We start from the raw sequence: 16,796 nt of genomic DNA, 5'->3' as shown, positions 1-16,796 counted from the left end.
TAATTTTTTTTGATTAGTGCTTCATAAAAAGATAGAGAACATATTTAATATGAAAATACCTTTTCATTTTCAAACATTATTCTTTGGAAAGGTGGAATTCAACAAGAGTATCCATTGAACATTCTGATTCTAGCAGGTAAAACAGACACTGGCTGCATCCTGACTCCACCACAATTGAAGAGTGGGAGAACATAGTTAATGACATTTATATCACGGGGGAAAAAATAACATTCTCCCTCCGATTACAAACAGAAAGGTTTACCCAGCTGTGGTCAAATTGGACGCAAAATATTTTGGATATAAATTAGAAAATTATTTGTTGCTGAATTGTCTCTGTATCCATTTGTAATATTACATGTGTACACACTCCTTGGTTATGGTTGTAAATAGTTATTAAAGTAAAAGGCTCAAAAATATGTAATGCAAAATGTAAAATGCACTTGAACCTTTCACAAATAAAGAATTTAAAAAAAAACGAGTATTCTTACTTGACCAATTTGCCTTTTTTCAAATAAATCATGATTAAATGACGGTTTGGAGCTTGAACAATTTACCATTTTACTGATGTCTAGCTCTTTGAGGTTAACCAAGCTGGCGATGGTGGTGGGCAGGTTTGACAGGTCATTATCAGGCATGCTCAGCTTCTTTAAGGCCTGGCAGCTGAAAGTTGCTGGATGAACACAGAGAAAGGGACATAAAGAGGTTATTAAATGCTAAAATAACAGAGAGCAATAAAAGGACAGAGGTTTCAATGGTTCTTTAATATAATGTTGAGGAAAGCAGTGCCAGTTAAGCTGCAATATTCAATGAATAATTCAGCTGTAACTCCCTTCATAGAACGACCCCCCAAGGATAACAAACACACACAAGCATGAAAACAGAAACATCCAGAGAAAAGAGAAAGGTGCCCTAAAGGCCCAAGATGACTTTGTAAGAGTTCATATGCAGATAACACTACATGTTTTTTTGGTAGAATTTTAAATATAATTTCCTCCTGTGGTCTCGATTGTGTTTCCATTATGATACGTGAGATGAGTTTATATCACTTGTAAAACTGAAGAAACCGTGGACCAAATCTGTCCTATTCGAGCGTTGTATCTCACTGCGGAATATTTTATTATAGAGTAAAAAACAAAAGGTCAAAAGGTCAAAAACTGTAAGAGTGTGTATAAAAGGTTAAGTTGTTAATAGGATTTTTTCCAATTTCAAGGGTCAGTGTGAGAGGTACACGTGTTAGCAGGCAGAGTGAATCATGGAGGGGGTGATTCAGGGAGGGACTGTGATAAATGACAGGTATGATTAGTCACACCTGTTTCACAGCTGGCAGACTGAGTCACACTCCTGCAGAGGAGAACAGAGCTACAAAGGAGCTGAGCTAAGCTCTCGAATGACAGAAAACTGTACAAACTAGAACATTAGAAATACAAAACGACAAGGCAATGAACTGTTGTGCTGCCCTGTGTTATTTCATTTTGATTGATACAAACATCTTTTATACACAGGATCCAATGTGTTTGATGGATCCTAACATGCGGCACGCAGCAATAAATAGCTTCAACAGTAAAGTATGTGAATAACAAATTTTTAGGACATCCCACACACTTAACAATTCCAGTTCCGGTTCTGAAACCTTTTCAATTCCGCTTCCTAAAGATTCCCGATTCTTTTAAGAGGCATGGTCGCCGGATGGGGACCGTTGAGTTACGCGGTAATACTAAGATTTCTGGAGGTTTCTTTTTCCATTCGGCGGACTCAGTATCGAAAGTAGGAATCGAAATGTAAAAATATGAATGATTCCGGGAGAATTTGAAAGTTAGTCCCGGGACCAATCGATGCTCGATGCCCAACCCTATTTGCATACATTTTTAGCTTCAGCATAAGACTATTCTAACACTGAATATTTAGAAGACTGTGAAAAACAACCTCAACAAATCCAAAAACAAGTTCTATTATATATTATATTGATTGTTGATTTTTCTCACTCGTGTCCAAATCAGAGTGAAAAAGGTTCGTAGAGGAGAGTTGGTGTTACCTTGGGCAGCTCTTCAATCTGGTTGGCGTCCAGGTAGAGCTCCTCCAGGGTTCTCTCGAAGCTGAAGATCTCCTTTGGGACCTGCTGAAGGCTGCAATGGGAATAATCCAGCACTGAGATCACCTCCTCTTCACCCCGGAAACAACGGCACGGCACCAGCCGGCCAATCAGCTTCCGCTTGGTGGTCATTTCCAGACACTGCACTGCAAGAAGGCAACGAAGAGAAAGAGTATATGAGCCTTTAAAAATGTCCCCGCTGATGAGATCAACAAACTCTGCTCATCACATCGATGAGTGGGATATTCTGTAAAATATTCTGAACCACATTCATTGATGGTGATAAATTCAGTGCTTTTGATGAGTAATGGAATAAATAGACACACAAAAGAGCAAGTTTTCACAAACACCTACTGCATAGAATTTCATAATGTGCTGAGAAAATATGTTAATTTCGTGCTGTAAAAGTGGATGAGCTGATGTGACTGCATCCATCACAAAGAAACACTTGGATCAGATTTATTGGTGCTCATCGAAGGGGACAGGCAGAGGATCAGTGGAGGGAAAACAAGTGTTTCATCAAGGGGGAAAAAGCATCTAAACATGACTTTTTCTTCTTCTTCTTCAAACAAGGCTGTATTACAATATCATAAAAAATGTATGGTTTTATTTCGCACTCAACAAAAAACATTAAATATTAAATTATGCACAATGCCCTTTGAATAAAGACAATAATGTGATATTCATATTTGTCCCAGAAAGAATTGATGTCTTCTCTGCCTATCCTTCCTCATGCTCCATGTCAGCAGGGGTTGGTTTCCAGCATAGACATTTTATTTACCAGTTGTCATGGTGGCACGGCAGCTGAGTGTAAGTACAAACATCATATGCGTGTTGCTAAATCCGGCCCTTAGAGCATCCAATTCGGCCCGCAGGAGAAAATAAAAATGACAAAGAAAACATGAATTATTGTGTAAATTACCAAATAATCCAGAAGTAGATGTCTCAAATTCACCAACTCCACAATATTTTTAGGGGCATGCATTTTTTCCTTTGTTTATATCACATGAATGCAGTCATTTGTAATTGCAAATTGTGGAAAGAACTTTTTCAATTTTTCCACAAATCTTGCAATTTCTCCCATACAATTTCACAAAATACCTCTAAATGAAACAAAAAATTGGCAACAAAATCATGAATTTTTGAAGGGAATTGAACTGATATTGAGAACTAGGGCACAATGATGTTAAAGTTGTTCTTTTACCCCATTTAAAATCTACGGCCCACTTGAGGTCAAACTGATCCATATTTGGCCACCGAACTAAATTGAGTTTGACACCCCAGCTTTAAGGAGAACAACTGTAAAGGTACGGCTAGATTTTTTAATTTACAACTCAATGGTCCCACTTTGGGCAGAACAGCCCAACAACAGGTCATGCTGATACCACCAGAGATGTAAAGAGTACTGATATATCCTACTCAAGTAGAAGTACTGTTACTTGATTGAAACTGCAGTACAAGTAAGCCAAACGTAAGATACTCGAGTACAAATAAAAAGTAGCTCAATTAAATAAAACTCAAAATAAAAAGTTACAAGTCACTTTCACCCCATGTTTATTTTTTGTAATAAATCTTGCCATGGTTCCCTTGCATACAGTAAACATCTCATGTATAAACTTAAAAAAAGAGACCAAATCTTGCCCAATTGGAACTAAATTTATGTTACACAAAGGCATCTGTATAATTGAAAGGTTTGTCAAAATGTACAATCCGTTTTTAAATAAAATAACAACAAAAAAATTCATTTTAAAGTAAAAAAAATAAATAAAATTCAGACTCTAAGTATAGCTAAATTTATTAACTCTAAAACAGTGCCATGCCAAATGTGCCATATGGGTAACAACATAATAGGTGGAAACCAAAACATGAACCAAAGAAACTGGCTAAGAAGAACATATGGTTTATGTTCAATGTGCCGTCATAAGCAAATCTGGTTGGTTGGTTATGATGGGATGCATTTGATTGTTGTCTGGTCATTTCATTTTTGTCCGTTGATCATTTAAAAACAAAACATAAGAATTTACTCAGTAACGGTTGGGTGTATAAATGTAACAAATTGTATTTATTTCAAAACATACTTAAGCACAGAAATATACTCAAAAAAGTACAAGTACCCAAAAAAGCAACTCAATTACAGTAACATGAGTACTTGTAATCTGTTGCTTTCACCTCTGGATACCACTACAGTTATTCTAGTAAAAATGTTTTTGGGAAATTTTAATGAATATTCCTTTGTAAATAATTGTCACAACTATAAGTAATTAGCAACACAGTAGGCACTGAAGGCAAAGCGCAGCGGCTACACTTAGTTTAGATCAGGAAATAGGGCTCTGTAAGTGACTTTGACTTTTGCTGTTACACTTCTAAGAAACTGCTCACCCTCTAAGGTACCACAGGCGGAGCTTTGGCTCTTTGTGTTCCAAACACCTGGCGGTCTGACCTCACTGTGTGATGTGCAGCAGTATCACTTCATTACACCGCTTAATTAAAAAGGCTTTGTGGCTAAACTGGCAAAGGAAAAAGACTAAAAAGAGATAGAATATTTCCTGCATGTGGATCTGCTTTTGCTTTCACATTGTTACCTTTAAAAATTAAATCTAAAAGTATAGACTTAATCTATAATAATAATCTTGAACCTTAAATAGATTAAAAAACTTTTTTATGAATGGTAAATTTGACTTATTGCTCTGAAACTCCAAACCCCTTAACATTATTAGATCATCTAAATATGGCTAAACGTTTACACAGCATGACAACGCTGACATGCAGGATGTTAAACCTCCATTGGCAAGCAACTTGGAGTCAGTGTCACACCCCCAAAGGACAATCCTACATAACATCGATATCGATCAGCCATTCTCTAAATGCAAGACAGCATCTTCTTCCACCCAACCCAGTCACCCACAAAAAATGGCCATTTAAATGAACGTAAAGCAGGATCTAGATATCAGACTCCATAGTGGCACCACGGTGGTTAGTGTAACTGCAAGCCACCGCGGGGGCATGCATCAACTGTTTGTTTATCACCGGAGCTGATACAGTGGATAGAGGATGGACACCCCGACCGAATCCTGACAGGACCCGACGGCACCGGACGGGTCGGGTTCCGACAGATATTAGAACTGGTGTTCGGGATCGGTCACATAGTGTCATTTCCTGCTGCAGCAGCCACGCACTGACTGCGGTGGATGGAGAATGGAGCAGAGGACAACTTTAAAGAAATACTTTCCTTTTTCTGCACGATAACATATATTATCTTTATCTTTGATATATGGGTTATGTAAATAGACACAATGGGTCTCATGTGTGCACTGCGCCTCAGTTTGTTTCACATTTGCTTGTTACGTTGCGCCGATCTGATGTTGACATTAACAGCTGTTTGTTAATAAAATCGGTGCTTACACTAAACAAACTACATATGTAATTTTTTTGAGAAAAAACTAGGTTTTTGCTGTTTGGGTTGGACTCCAACAGTCTCCAAGCCGTCTTCTTTTCATTCTTTTTTTATTTCTGGGGTATTGGGACAAACTCTCCAAGCCGTCGAGAATGCGCACCAGTGTCATTTGACGTCACCACCAGCGTCATTTAACTTTACGTCTGCAGAACTGCATGGGAAAAATCGGACCCGGAACAGCAGTACAAAATGTGTCCACACAATCTTTTCAGGGCATATCTAGAAATATGTGAGAACTCATCTAATTGGTTTAGAGTGCTTCATCACCCAAAACCATTAGCCTTAAAAAACTTAAAATGATTTTTTTTTTTTCCAAATCCTGCCCTATGTTCCTTTAAAACTCATTGGCTGCTAGCCATTTTCAGAACAGCAAACCCCCCTCACTGCCAGCCATTTTACAGCATTTTGACTGATTTTAAAGACCTACAGAATATTTTGTACTATGACCATGTAAAATCTGAAACCCAAGTCTCCCCATCCCTCAGTCTCCACACACGCAACTTCCTCTTTCTCCCCGACATGCCGAGTCGCCCCGTTTGTCCCGGGTTGTTGATCGTCTTCTCTCACGGTCACGACACTCTCAGTAGTGGACTTAGGTCAACACAAGCTCTGCTTGAGTATGCACTCCTGTGAGCTTCACCTTCTTCTCTAGTACCGCCATTTTATCCCTCGTCCATGGTTATCCCTCCCCGCTGATAGTGCACATCTTTCATCCAAAGGTGCACTGCTGCCACCTACATGGCAACAGTTGTCACTACATCATAGTACAAGACTGATATTCATTGGAGAGGTCCGTAACAGTGTCTCCTAGCAATCGCCATTGAAAAAACACAACTGGCGCATATTTACGTCAATGGCGGTGAGCGTTTGGATTTGAAATTATATATATTTACATCAATGACAACGAATGAGTTAAATACTTAAACATCTACGAGAATAAAATCAGCAGACAGGGTTCAGGCTTTAATTGCATATCTATCTTTTTCTATATGTACCAAAAAAACCAAAGGTTGGTGGAATGAATGGTGAAACTGGTGAACATTGTTGCCAATTGAATTCCCAGTCTGATTATGGACCTTAAAAGATAATATTGAGGACAAAATTAGAGGAACACGAGGTGATGAGGAGTTATCTATGTAGATGACGTAGATGTAAAAAAAGGACAAGAGTGAACAACTGAGAAAGGACAGAGGCCTGAAAGATCAGAGCTGCAGCTTCATCTACCTATAACACACATATGTCTCACACGCACGCACGCCACGCACGACGCACGCACGCACGCACGCACGCACGCACGCACGCACGCACGCACGCACGCACGCACGCACGCACTCCACGCACGCACGCCGCAACGCCACTCACGCACGCACGCACGCACGCACGCACGCACACCACACACACACACACACACACACACACCACACACACCACACAACAACAACACCACACACACACACACACACACACACACACACACACACCACACAACACACACACCACACACACACACACACACACACACACACACACACACACACACACACGTCCAGCTCCACGGTGACAGCAGATGAATTTAGACGATAGGTGGAGGCTCCTCCAGAATTGCGAGCTCACGCCGTTATCTGCACGGCCATTAGTTGCACGGCAGCTGAAATCTGATAAGAAGGCCACAGATCCTCCAGGACTGTTTATCTAAAAAGGCCGGACCATTAAATCGATACCTCCTTATCCACAGTCACGCTTAGCGCAGCTGTAATGAGGCCAACGGGGATTTACTGTTCGCATGCCGTATGTGTAAAACCTGGCGCTTGGTGCTTTTCGTGGCAATCGCACTAAGACCAAAGACCCCACTCCAACCATTTACCAATAATGGCCTGTTGTTTGCTTAACGTTGAGGAATAAATCAGATTTTAACAAGAACTGCAAGATAGAAAAAAGCAGTGCTTGCAATATTGCTGACAGACACACCATAACAAAACCTGTATCCCCCAAAATGTACTTTTTGTTCGACATAACTTTACATTAGCTTTTTCAAAATAAAACACTAAAATATATATTTTAAAACCCTTAGTACGAGCTTTATTGTGTTCTAATTTTCTTTATGCATGTTTGCTCTTTTGTTGTTTCCCCTGGTGATCCAGCGTTGTCACATTTATGGTGTGGGAAAAGTTTTAATTTAAGATTGTAATAGGAAACGGTGGGTAAGGGTTAATACTTAAGCCAACAAAGCAATCTTGCACGGCAGACTTTACGGTTTTACTGAAGAACTCTGGTTTTCTTCCAAAATCTAACAGACAAATGAATAAAGGTAAATAATAATAATAATAATAATGTGTGTAACCCTCCATTCAATGACTACTTTTAAATTAATGACAGAATCATGGTGGGGGGCGCGGCATGATGTTAACTTAGCCAATCAGAAGCAGTCCATGTTCATAAAATTACGATATAACAATAGCCTTTAGAATAAACTATAAGAAATAATTTATTCAAGTAACACCTTTAAAGGTTAGTTTAAAAATGACTAACACATTTCACTCTTGCGGTCAATCTGACCCCAGGGATATTTGTCTACAGAAAATTGTCGACCGAGTTTTTGTGTCAGGCACTTTGTTTATTTGTTGAATAAATAATAACCCCTTCATAATAAAACCATAATCTGTTCTCTAGCACCGCCATTAGGTCAAACTTTTAAATTAGAATGAATTTGTCTTGAATAGTTTTCATCCAAATCTTCTAAAATTTACATTATGACCACTAGAGTATGAACCCTATTAGTTGTCAAACTTTCAGTTTTAGAGTTAGTGTATCTTATTATTCATGGACATGGTGTGGGAAAGTTCTCATGAGAATATTGCATGTGGGGATGTACGGTCACACACACACAGACTAGTCTTACACAGCTAAAACAGCTTGGGGTCAAAATGACCCCAGAGCAACACCAATGTGTGCAATATGTGTTCAGCACATTGAAAAAAATACAATCACGATAATTTATGCTTAATCAATTGTACCCATCAAATTAGGAAAAGTCATGAAATATGAAGCAAAAATACAACTATTATTTGTTGAATGATAACATTGAATGGGGACAATTGACCCCAAGGGTAATAGGAGGGTTAATTGGACTTTCAAAGTTCATTGACTGAGAGCGATATCAGCTGGAACAGTACTAAACACATTTATACCGTTCACATTATAGATAGATACAAATTAATAAAAAAAATAAATAATAATAGCCCGCAACCCTGAAAAAACTAAGAAGCAGGTCAGAAAATAAATGGATAAATGATAGTAAAGTATGATAAACTCATAAATATGGTAAAAGAAACTAAATCATAAATAGGGGGTGTCCTGATCCGATATTTAAATTGGATATAAATCCCATAAATGTAATGCAAAATAGGCACAAGGTGATTTACATTCATCTTCACTGAACTTTACCGTGGGAATGTTAGGTCGTAGAATTCACTTTTTTTTCTTTCTTACTTTTCTTTTTTAATAAATAAGTATATAAGTTAAACTATTCTTTAGAAGACTATATACTGTGCACACATTTGTCTACATGTCAGGCCTATGGTAAAGATTAAATTAAAATGTTATGTAAGATTAATTTTAAATGAGTATACTGTAACTAAGAAGAGATAAGTTTGTTTCCTCTAATCTTTGCATGTCTAAAAATATGATAAAATAATCTTTTGGTTTTATCTACATTATTTATTAAACTACTTTAACATCTGAGTCAATACACTGAAAGCACCAGATTTCTAACATAGATGAATGTGATAGAATCACACACCGCCAAGCTCACAATTAACAAAAAATATCACAGCACCTAAACTTAAATCACACAAATTAAATTGATTGATCTAAATTGATCGATTGAGGTGTGTCTAAATCGCAATTTTGAGGATCAAGCATCTAAACTTCCTCCTGACTTGCCCTCAGTACCAGCTGACCTGCTGCGCTCACCTGTCCTGCAAAGGAAGAGAGCCAAAAAGCGGGGTAGACGCAGAGGACTTCTAGTAAGGATCAAGGCGTACTAGAGGTCCAATTTTATGTGCCTCACGGAATCTTGGCAGCAAAAGGAATGAATACTTTCATCTCAACCAGCTGTGCACCCTGGACTGCTCTGTGTTTTGGACTCCTCGGCTCGTGTACCGGTGTAGTGAAATGTTCCTATGGGCGCATGCACACTAATAGCATAGTAAATATTAACACGTATATGTATAATAATTTACTACCCTAACCCTCACCCTTCTTCAGCAAATGTACCATCATCGATGACAGGATGTTCGGAATCCATCTCTGAAAACTGTTTTTTTAACGTGGTATCCAACATAATGGATATTCGCAGCTCGCCAAGTGCGCATGCCCATTGTTGATCGTAGGATTATTTTGACGGTAGGGATATTTTACACTACACCAGGACTCTTTCTGCTGCAGACTGATGGACATAAACATGTACAACTCTTTTGAGCTTCAGACTTGTAAGGTTGGAAACTCTTTTCATTGTGTGTTTGTCTGCTGACCTCCTGGTCCTGCTTGTTTATTTCTCTATGAATACACAAAGTTTATGTCATCCGTCGTTAAATTGGAGAGTGTTATAATCCTTGGTGATTTTAATCTCCATGTTGAAAATTCATCTTGTACCATGGCAGCCGAGCTGGTATCTCTTATGGACTCCTTTCACTTTGTACAGCAAGTGTCGGGTCCTACTCACACAAAAGGACATACTTTAGATTTGGTCTTTTCTTTTGGAGTAAAAATTGAAACAAATAAGTATTGAAGATTTACAAATAAGTGACCACTATTGTAATGAATTTAATCAGTCATTCACACTGGCACGGACTACTTCCAATGTGAAAAAGCGGAGACACATTCTTAATGAATCTACAATCAGTGGGTTTTCTGCCTCTTTTGACCCAACTAACTACCTTTGCTAGTTGTGATGATGTTGACACATTTATGACAAACTTCAATAGCCATTGTTTGACTGTTTTGAACACAGTAGCGCCAGCTAAAAATACTCTCTCATAAGAAACCTTGTCCATGGATGAATGAAGCCATTTGTAGCTTTAGGAGAAGCTGTCCCAAAGTGAAACGTTTGTGGAAAGTCACAAAATTAGAGGTGCATAGACTCCATCTTAAAGAAATGATGACAAAGCTAAATTAAATAATAAAACGCGCTTGCTCAGCTTCTTTCTCAAATCTTGTTTAGCGAAAATCTCATTTGACACAATTGAAAATCTTGTTGCACCCCCATCTCCCCATGTGCCTGTGTACACACAGGATGACAAAAATTGTTTTCTGAACTTCTTTGTGAAAAAAGTGCAAGTTTTCATTGGCTTCCAGTGAAATTTTGCATCGAGTTTAAAATTTTAGTCCTGACTTTGCGTGGGTTGTATGGTCAGGCCCCTAAGTATATCGCAGATTTGTTGTGCCCCTACACTTCAGGGCGCAGCCTTCGGTCTTCCAGCCAGGGTCTCCTAAAGATCCCTAAAACTCATTTTAAAACCTGGGGAGACCTGGCGTTCCAAGCTGTGGCCCCCAGACTCTGGAATGATTTGCACCAGTTCCTCCGTGAGCTTGACTGAGGGGTAGGGATGTAACGATTAATCGTAAGGCAGTTAAAAATTGATTTATAGGTATCACGGTTCATATCGATACACTGGAAATTGAATCGCAGTACTTTCTAAACAGCAGAGGGCGCTATCTATTTATCCTTCTCGTGTCCAGAAGTGTAGGCGGCGGGTGGAATCGCCTACTACTCTTAAACATCTTCAAAATGAGTCCTTACCCCATTAGCACCGAAAGAATATCTGTAATATTACTTGAATATCTGTAAAAGTCATGTTTTTCTATTAGCTCTGTCTGCTAGCGCATAGTATCTCTTCTTCACTGCAAGAATAGCTGCATGCCAACCGACCACTGGGTTACCAGCGCCCTCTGCTGGTCCAAACAATATCTGATGTAAATACAGTGCAATTGTTAAGGCACAAAATACATTTTCAGTTGCTCAAAGAAAAAAAAACTATTATGCAGTTTTGCATTGTTTACTATAGAACCAGAATTTAAATTAATAGGCTTCTTCTTCATTTGTATTATTCCTTATTTATTTCATTCAGGATTTATTTTTTGTTAAATTGCATTGTTTTGAATAGTTTATCAAGGGATTATTTTGACAATGAAAGATAAAAGAAAAAATAGTACAGTATTTTCTAGTTTTTTCCCCCAAAAAACAAAGGAATATTTCTTAGTCATCATTTGTCTACAGTTTGTAATATAAATTGTGAGAGAATCGTATCGTGAAACCCAGTATCGTGAATTGAATCGTATCGGGAGTTGCGTGAATCGTTACATCCCTACTGAGTGGACTCTTTTAAAAAGCATTTGAAGACTTCGATTTTCAGAAAAGCTTTCAGTTAATAGATTTTTAACTTCTGTTATCCTTTTTATGATGTTGTTCCTGTTGTTTTAAATCCTTTTTATGATGTTACTACTCCTGTTGTTTTAAATTCACCTTCGTTTTGTACAGTACTTTGTGATTTTTATCTGAGAAAAGTGCTTTATCAATAAAAAATTACTTACTTCTAAATTTGCCTTTAAAAGTCACTATTGCAGCTGTTTGTTTCCATCTTCATGTTTATGACAGTGACAGATGTACAAAAGAAGGGAAATAGAACGAGGACAGAATATTTAGACTTTAAACAGCTCGGTACTACAGAGGAAAGTCTAATAACAAATACATAAAGCAAAATGACGATTGTTGATAAAATGAAAATGAAAAGCGACAGGTTTTGAACTTTCTCAGAGACAGTAGCAAATTTATGCCAGATCACGACTCAAGGTGAAGCTGCACAAAATCCTGTTGTGTTTTTTGTCAATATCTTGTAAGACTCATTTCACACACACACACACACACACACACACACACCACACACACCACACACACACACACACACACACACACACACACACACACACACACACACAAATTAAACAAAAATAAAATAAAATAAAATACCACCATGAAGATCCAAGGTGATTTCTGATTTTACAGATGCAGACCAGAACATCAGTGGATGGAATGTAATAAAGAAACACCAAGGGAAGTTTTGGAAATAGTTAGAGTTAGCTATATAACAAAATTGTTCATTTGTCCAAGAAAAATAATAGACAACCACAATAGGAAACCTACAATCATCTTCATGAAAATAATGATTTTAAAACATATATACATACATACATGTTTAAGCAACAAAAGATGCAAGACGAAAAAGATTTCAAGAAAAACACGTCTTCTTTTTAACGTTAAAAACACATTATGTAAGAGGTAAATCACCTCTGGCTCTGGTTGTGCTAGAGGTTTCTTCTTGTTATGTGTGGGGAACTGGCGGCTCGGGGCCACATACTGTAGGTCCCTTGTTCTAATGTTGTGCAGCATCAAAAAACATTACAAAAAACCCCTGAAAATACACTACAAAAAAGACGAAATTGATTAAATGATAAAAGCACACAAAATGATAATATACAGAAAAATAACTCCAAAAGCCAAATATTTACTTTAAAAAAACCACAAAATGGCAACAAAAATACAAAAACCAACAAAAATGCTTAAAACATGCAAGTCTATCACAAACTAACACCAAAAACACACGAAACGACAACAATAACAAAAAAAACATCAAAAAGACACAAAACCACAACCAAACACACAAACCCTTCTTTTGACAGGTGTCTCTTATACAGATAATGAGTTCAAATAGGTGCCATTAATATATGTAAAGAATGGAGGATAGAAGAGCTTAACAGGTCTGTGAGAGTCAGAATTATTGCTTGTTTGTAGGTGCCAAATACTTATTTTAAGCAAGAATTTACAAACAAATTATTTAAAAATCATACAATGTGATTTTCTGGATATTTTTTTCCCCACATTTTGTCTCTCACAGTTGAAGTGTACGTATGATGAAAAATTACAGACCTCTCTTGTCTTTTTAGACGGACAACGGTGGCTCCCAAATACTTTTTGCCCCACTGTATATAAAGTATTCATTTTTTGCAATTAAAAAGATGACGCTGCACTCTGGGTATCTAACAGATTTTGGTAGAACCTGCCTGAAATGACTGAAGCAACCCTTTTTACTAATTTTACCAAATCTCCTTAATAATGAAATATTTCGTTTACTTGTTTCATCTGACCTGTTCTCAGGTTATTACAGCTCTTATGAATGAATTTAAGGACACAACATAAATTCCCCTGTCGCAGAGAGGAAGTAGAAAAAAAAAAGTTGGTATAGGAAGCACAGAGTGAGCGTAAACCAATGAGGAGACATGAGGAAGTGAGCGTGGTTGGCTGTGTTGGCTCCTGCTGCTGCTGCTATGGAAACAACATGACAGAGCAGACTGCAGAGGCAACACTGGCTTTGGGCTTTTACTAATCACACAAATACACATGTAAGCGCAAATGTAACACACACACACACACACACAGACGTAGTAGTAGATTGTATTTCTTTCAGCAATTATTAATTTTTTAAATCATATATATCATTTTCACATTAATAGTAAACCAAGAAAAACTTTCAATCCAGCGAAAGCATGTGTCAAATTCAAGGCACGGGGGCCAAATCCGGCCCTTCGGAGAATCCAATTCGGCCTGCGAGAGAACGTGACAATAACAGAGAAAACAGGAATCATTGTGTAAATTACCAAAAAATTCAGTTGCAAATTGTTGTTTTTCTCAAATTATACCACAAAATCTCACCATATTAAATAAAAATTTGTCAAAAAAAAAAAAATTAAAATCAAAGGACATTTAAGTATCTGTCACTTATTACATATTGTTGATGCCTTCCAAACTTCATGTCTAATTTATAACTGGAGGTACAAACTTGGGCTCATTATTTTTAATTGATCAGAAAGCCCTATCATAAGCATAAGAGATGCTAACAGAAAGCTAACACAAGAGCAAGGTTAAGTTTTATCAGCTTATTTATTAAAGGCTCAGTAATTGTGATTAACTGTAATTGAACTTTAGTAATTGAGAACATAACTGTAATTGACTTTTGGGGGAAAATAATAATTTTAATTGGGAAATATGATGTTCATTGTAATTGCAATTGAGTTGTAGTTGACAATGGATAAAGTAAGTGTGCCAGTTTGTTTGTATCAGTTTGATAAACTTCTGTTTAACTACTTGGTGACGGTCAGTGTGTTGCTGCTGCTGCTCTTGATGGATTTCACCTCAATTGGTCTTTCTTTTTTTTCTCCTCACTACTCTTCATTTATTTGTGTCCCTCTCTCTGTGTGTGCGAGTCCTCCAGCAACTCGTTAGGGTGAATTCCCCCCCCCCACAGGCATCACAACAGCCAACACTTCACGTGATAGCCTGCCGTCGTCATAGAAACCGCTGCCATGGATACCGTCTCCCAGGAGCAGGGGTGTATTTTTACTCTCCATCATATTCTACATGTCATAAAAGCTGAACATGGTGCACTCGGTAGGTGATCGCTCCACATTTGGGACGGTGAGAGCAGACCTGCTGATGCATCACATGCTTTTATAGCATCTGACTTTCACAATGTCTTGTCCTTGTTAAAGTGTGTGTGCACCGCACTCTGCCGAGTCAGGTGTTCATCTGCGATATTCGTAATTCAACACTCAAATACAGTGTTAATAACTGATCCACACAAATCCCCGGCAATAACTGAGCCACACATGTTGGTGTTGTTGTGTTGACGTGTGAGTGACAGAAAGATAAAACCCAGATGCTCCACATTATCCACAAACCTGTTTGTGTGTGCAACCTACACGATTAGCCATGAGCTAACTAGTGCGCTAACCACGAACAGCTTGTTCTGTTTTAAATTAAAGTGCACTATGAGCCATCACATGCAAGCATGAATGAATATTTTTGTCTTTTGCACTAAAGCTTCTTTTGCACAAACAGCCACAGTCTCAGGAACTCTTCTACAGTCTCCAGTTGTGGTTCTCAACCTAGTTTTCAGCCCACAACCCCCAAAATAAAGATTCCAGAGACCAGGGACCCCCACAGACATGAACATCACTGTCTATAAGGAGGAATAAAGGTGATAGATTTTTGGGGTCCATCCATAAAGTCAGCAAAATGATGGTCCATTTTCTGTGAATCTGTGATAACCACAGTTATTTATTTATCTGACTATAATCTACGGTTATTCAGGAAGTTTATTATTATTTGGGCCATATTACTGTATGTAAGTAATCGTTAAAATATAAATCCTTGTTTTAACCAGAAATAAAATTAAAAGTTAAAAGTGACCAGAAATGGTGGAAAAGGTGGTAAATTGGGATTTTAAATAACACACAAATTGGTTGAAAGTTGCAAATCGGAGTGGCCAAAAACCGGCAGCAAAGGTGGTAAAAGGGTTCAAAGTGTCACTATTGGAATAATTACTGATAGTAGGAACAATTAGTTTAAACTGGGCATGACAAATCCTGAAAGATGATGAAAGGAGGTTGAAAGTGACAAAAAATGGGTCAACGTTTGCAACATTAGATGGGAAAAGTGGAAAAAATGTGCATAAAAGGCATTGAAATTTGGTGGAGAGGTGGCATAAAGGTAGCAGAAATGCATTAAAAGGACCAAAGATATGGCAAAAAAGTGATGAAAATAGGCTAATATATGGCAAGTTTGATGTAGTTGCAGAAAAAGGGTAAAAAATGAGCAAAAATTAGGCTGAAATTGTAAAAAAAATATTCACAGTTTCTCAATGGCATCTGGTGACCCCCTCCCAGTGTGAACCCCAAATGGGGTTCTGACCCCAATGTAAAGAACCCCTGGTCTACAGAATAATCTGGAAGTTTGCACACACACGGTTGGTTTAATGACGTGCCTGCTACTGTGACTCCAGGTGGTGCTTCTGTAAAACTCAATGACCCCTACATCGCTAATACTAAAAATAACAACATGTCTATCTACAAAACAGCTGACAGTTCACCTGCATCCAAATTGCAGCAAACGCACACACTTACACTTACATTACACTTGAGGGCAAATTCACAAACATGCCAGATGGGAGAAGCTTGTGCATCCTAAACTGAAACTTTAACCAGTGTGACAGGTAATTAGATTCACTCTCTCTCCTGAAAAGAAAGTATAAGATAGACATGAAAAAGGTGGCATAGGTAAACACAGTGCATTGAAGAGAGACAAATAAACAGCCAGACAAACAAAGACGCCATGACAGGCACAGAGGTGTCTCAGACAGA

The 16,796-nt window shown here is 38.0% G+C and overlaps 1 protein-coding gene across 1 annotated transcript in view; it reads right to left on the bottom strand.

Annotated features, from left to right (window-relative positions):
* LOC114461663 (leucine-rich repeat-containing protein 7-like) overlaps positions 1–16,796 on the bottom strand; it is a 53,403-nt gene that overhangs the window by 11,818 nt on the left and 24,789 nt on the right. Inside the window, 3 exon segments of the mRNA XM_028443910.1 lie at positions 548–670; positions 1,338–1,341; positions 2,033–2,235. Of these exon segments, the coding sequence (XP_028299711.1) occupies positions 548–670; positions 1,338–1,341; positions 2,033–2,235 (330 nt within the window).

Source organism: Gouania willdenowi, chromosome 4, assembly GCF_900634775.1.
Source record: "Gouania willdenowi chromosome 4, fGouWil2.1, whole genome shotgun sequence".
Lineage (NCBI taxonomy): Eukaryota > Metazoa > Chordata > Actinopteri > Blenniiformes > Gobiesocidae > Gouania > Gouania willdenowi.
Note: the sequence above shows the minus strand (reverse complement) of the source record. Positions and strands in the feature narration are given on the sequence as shown.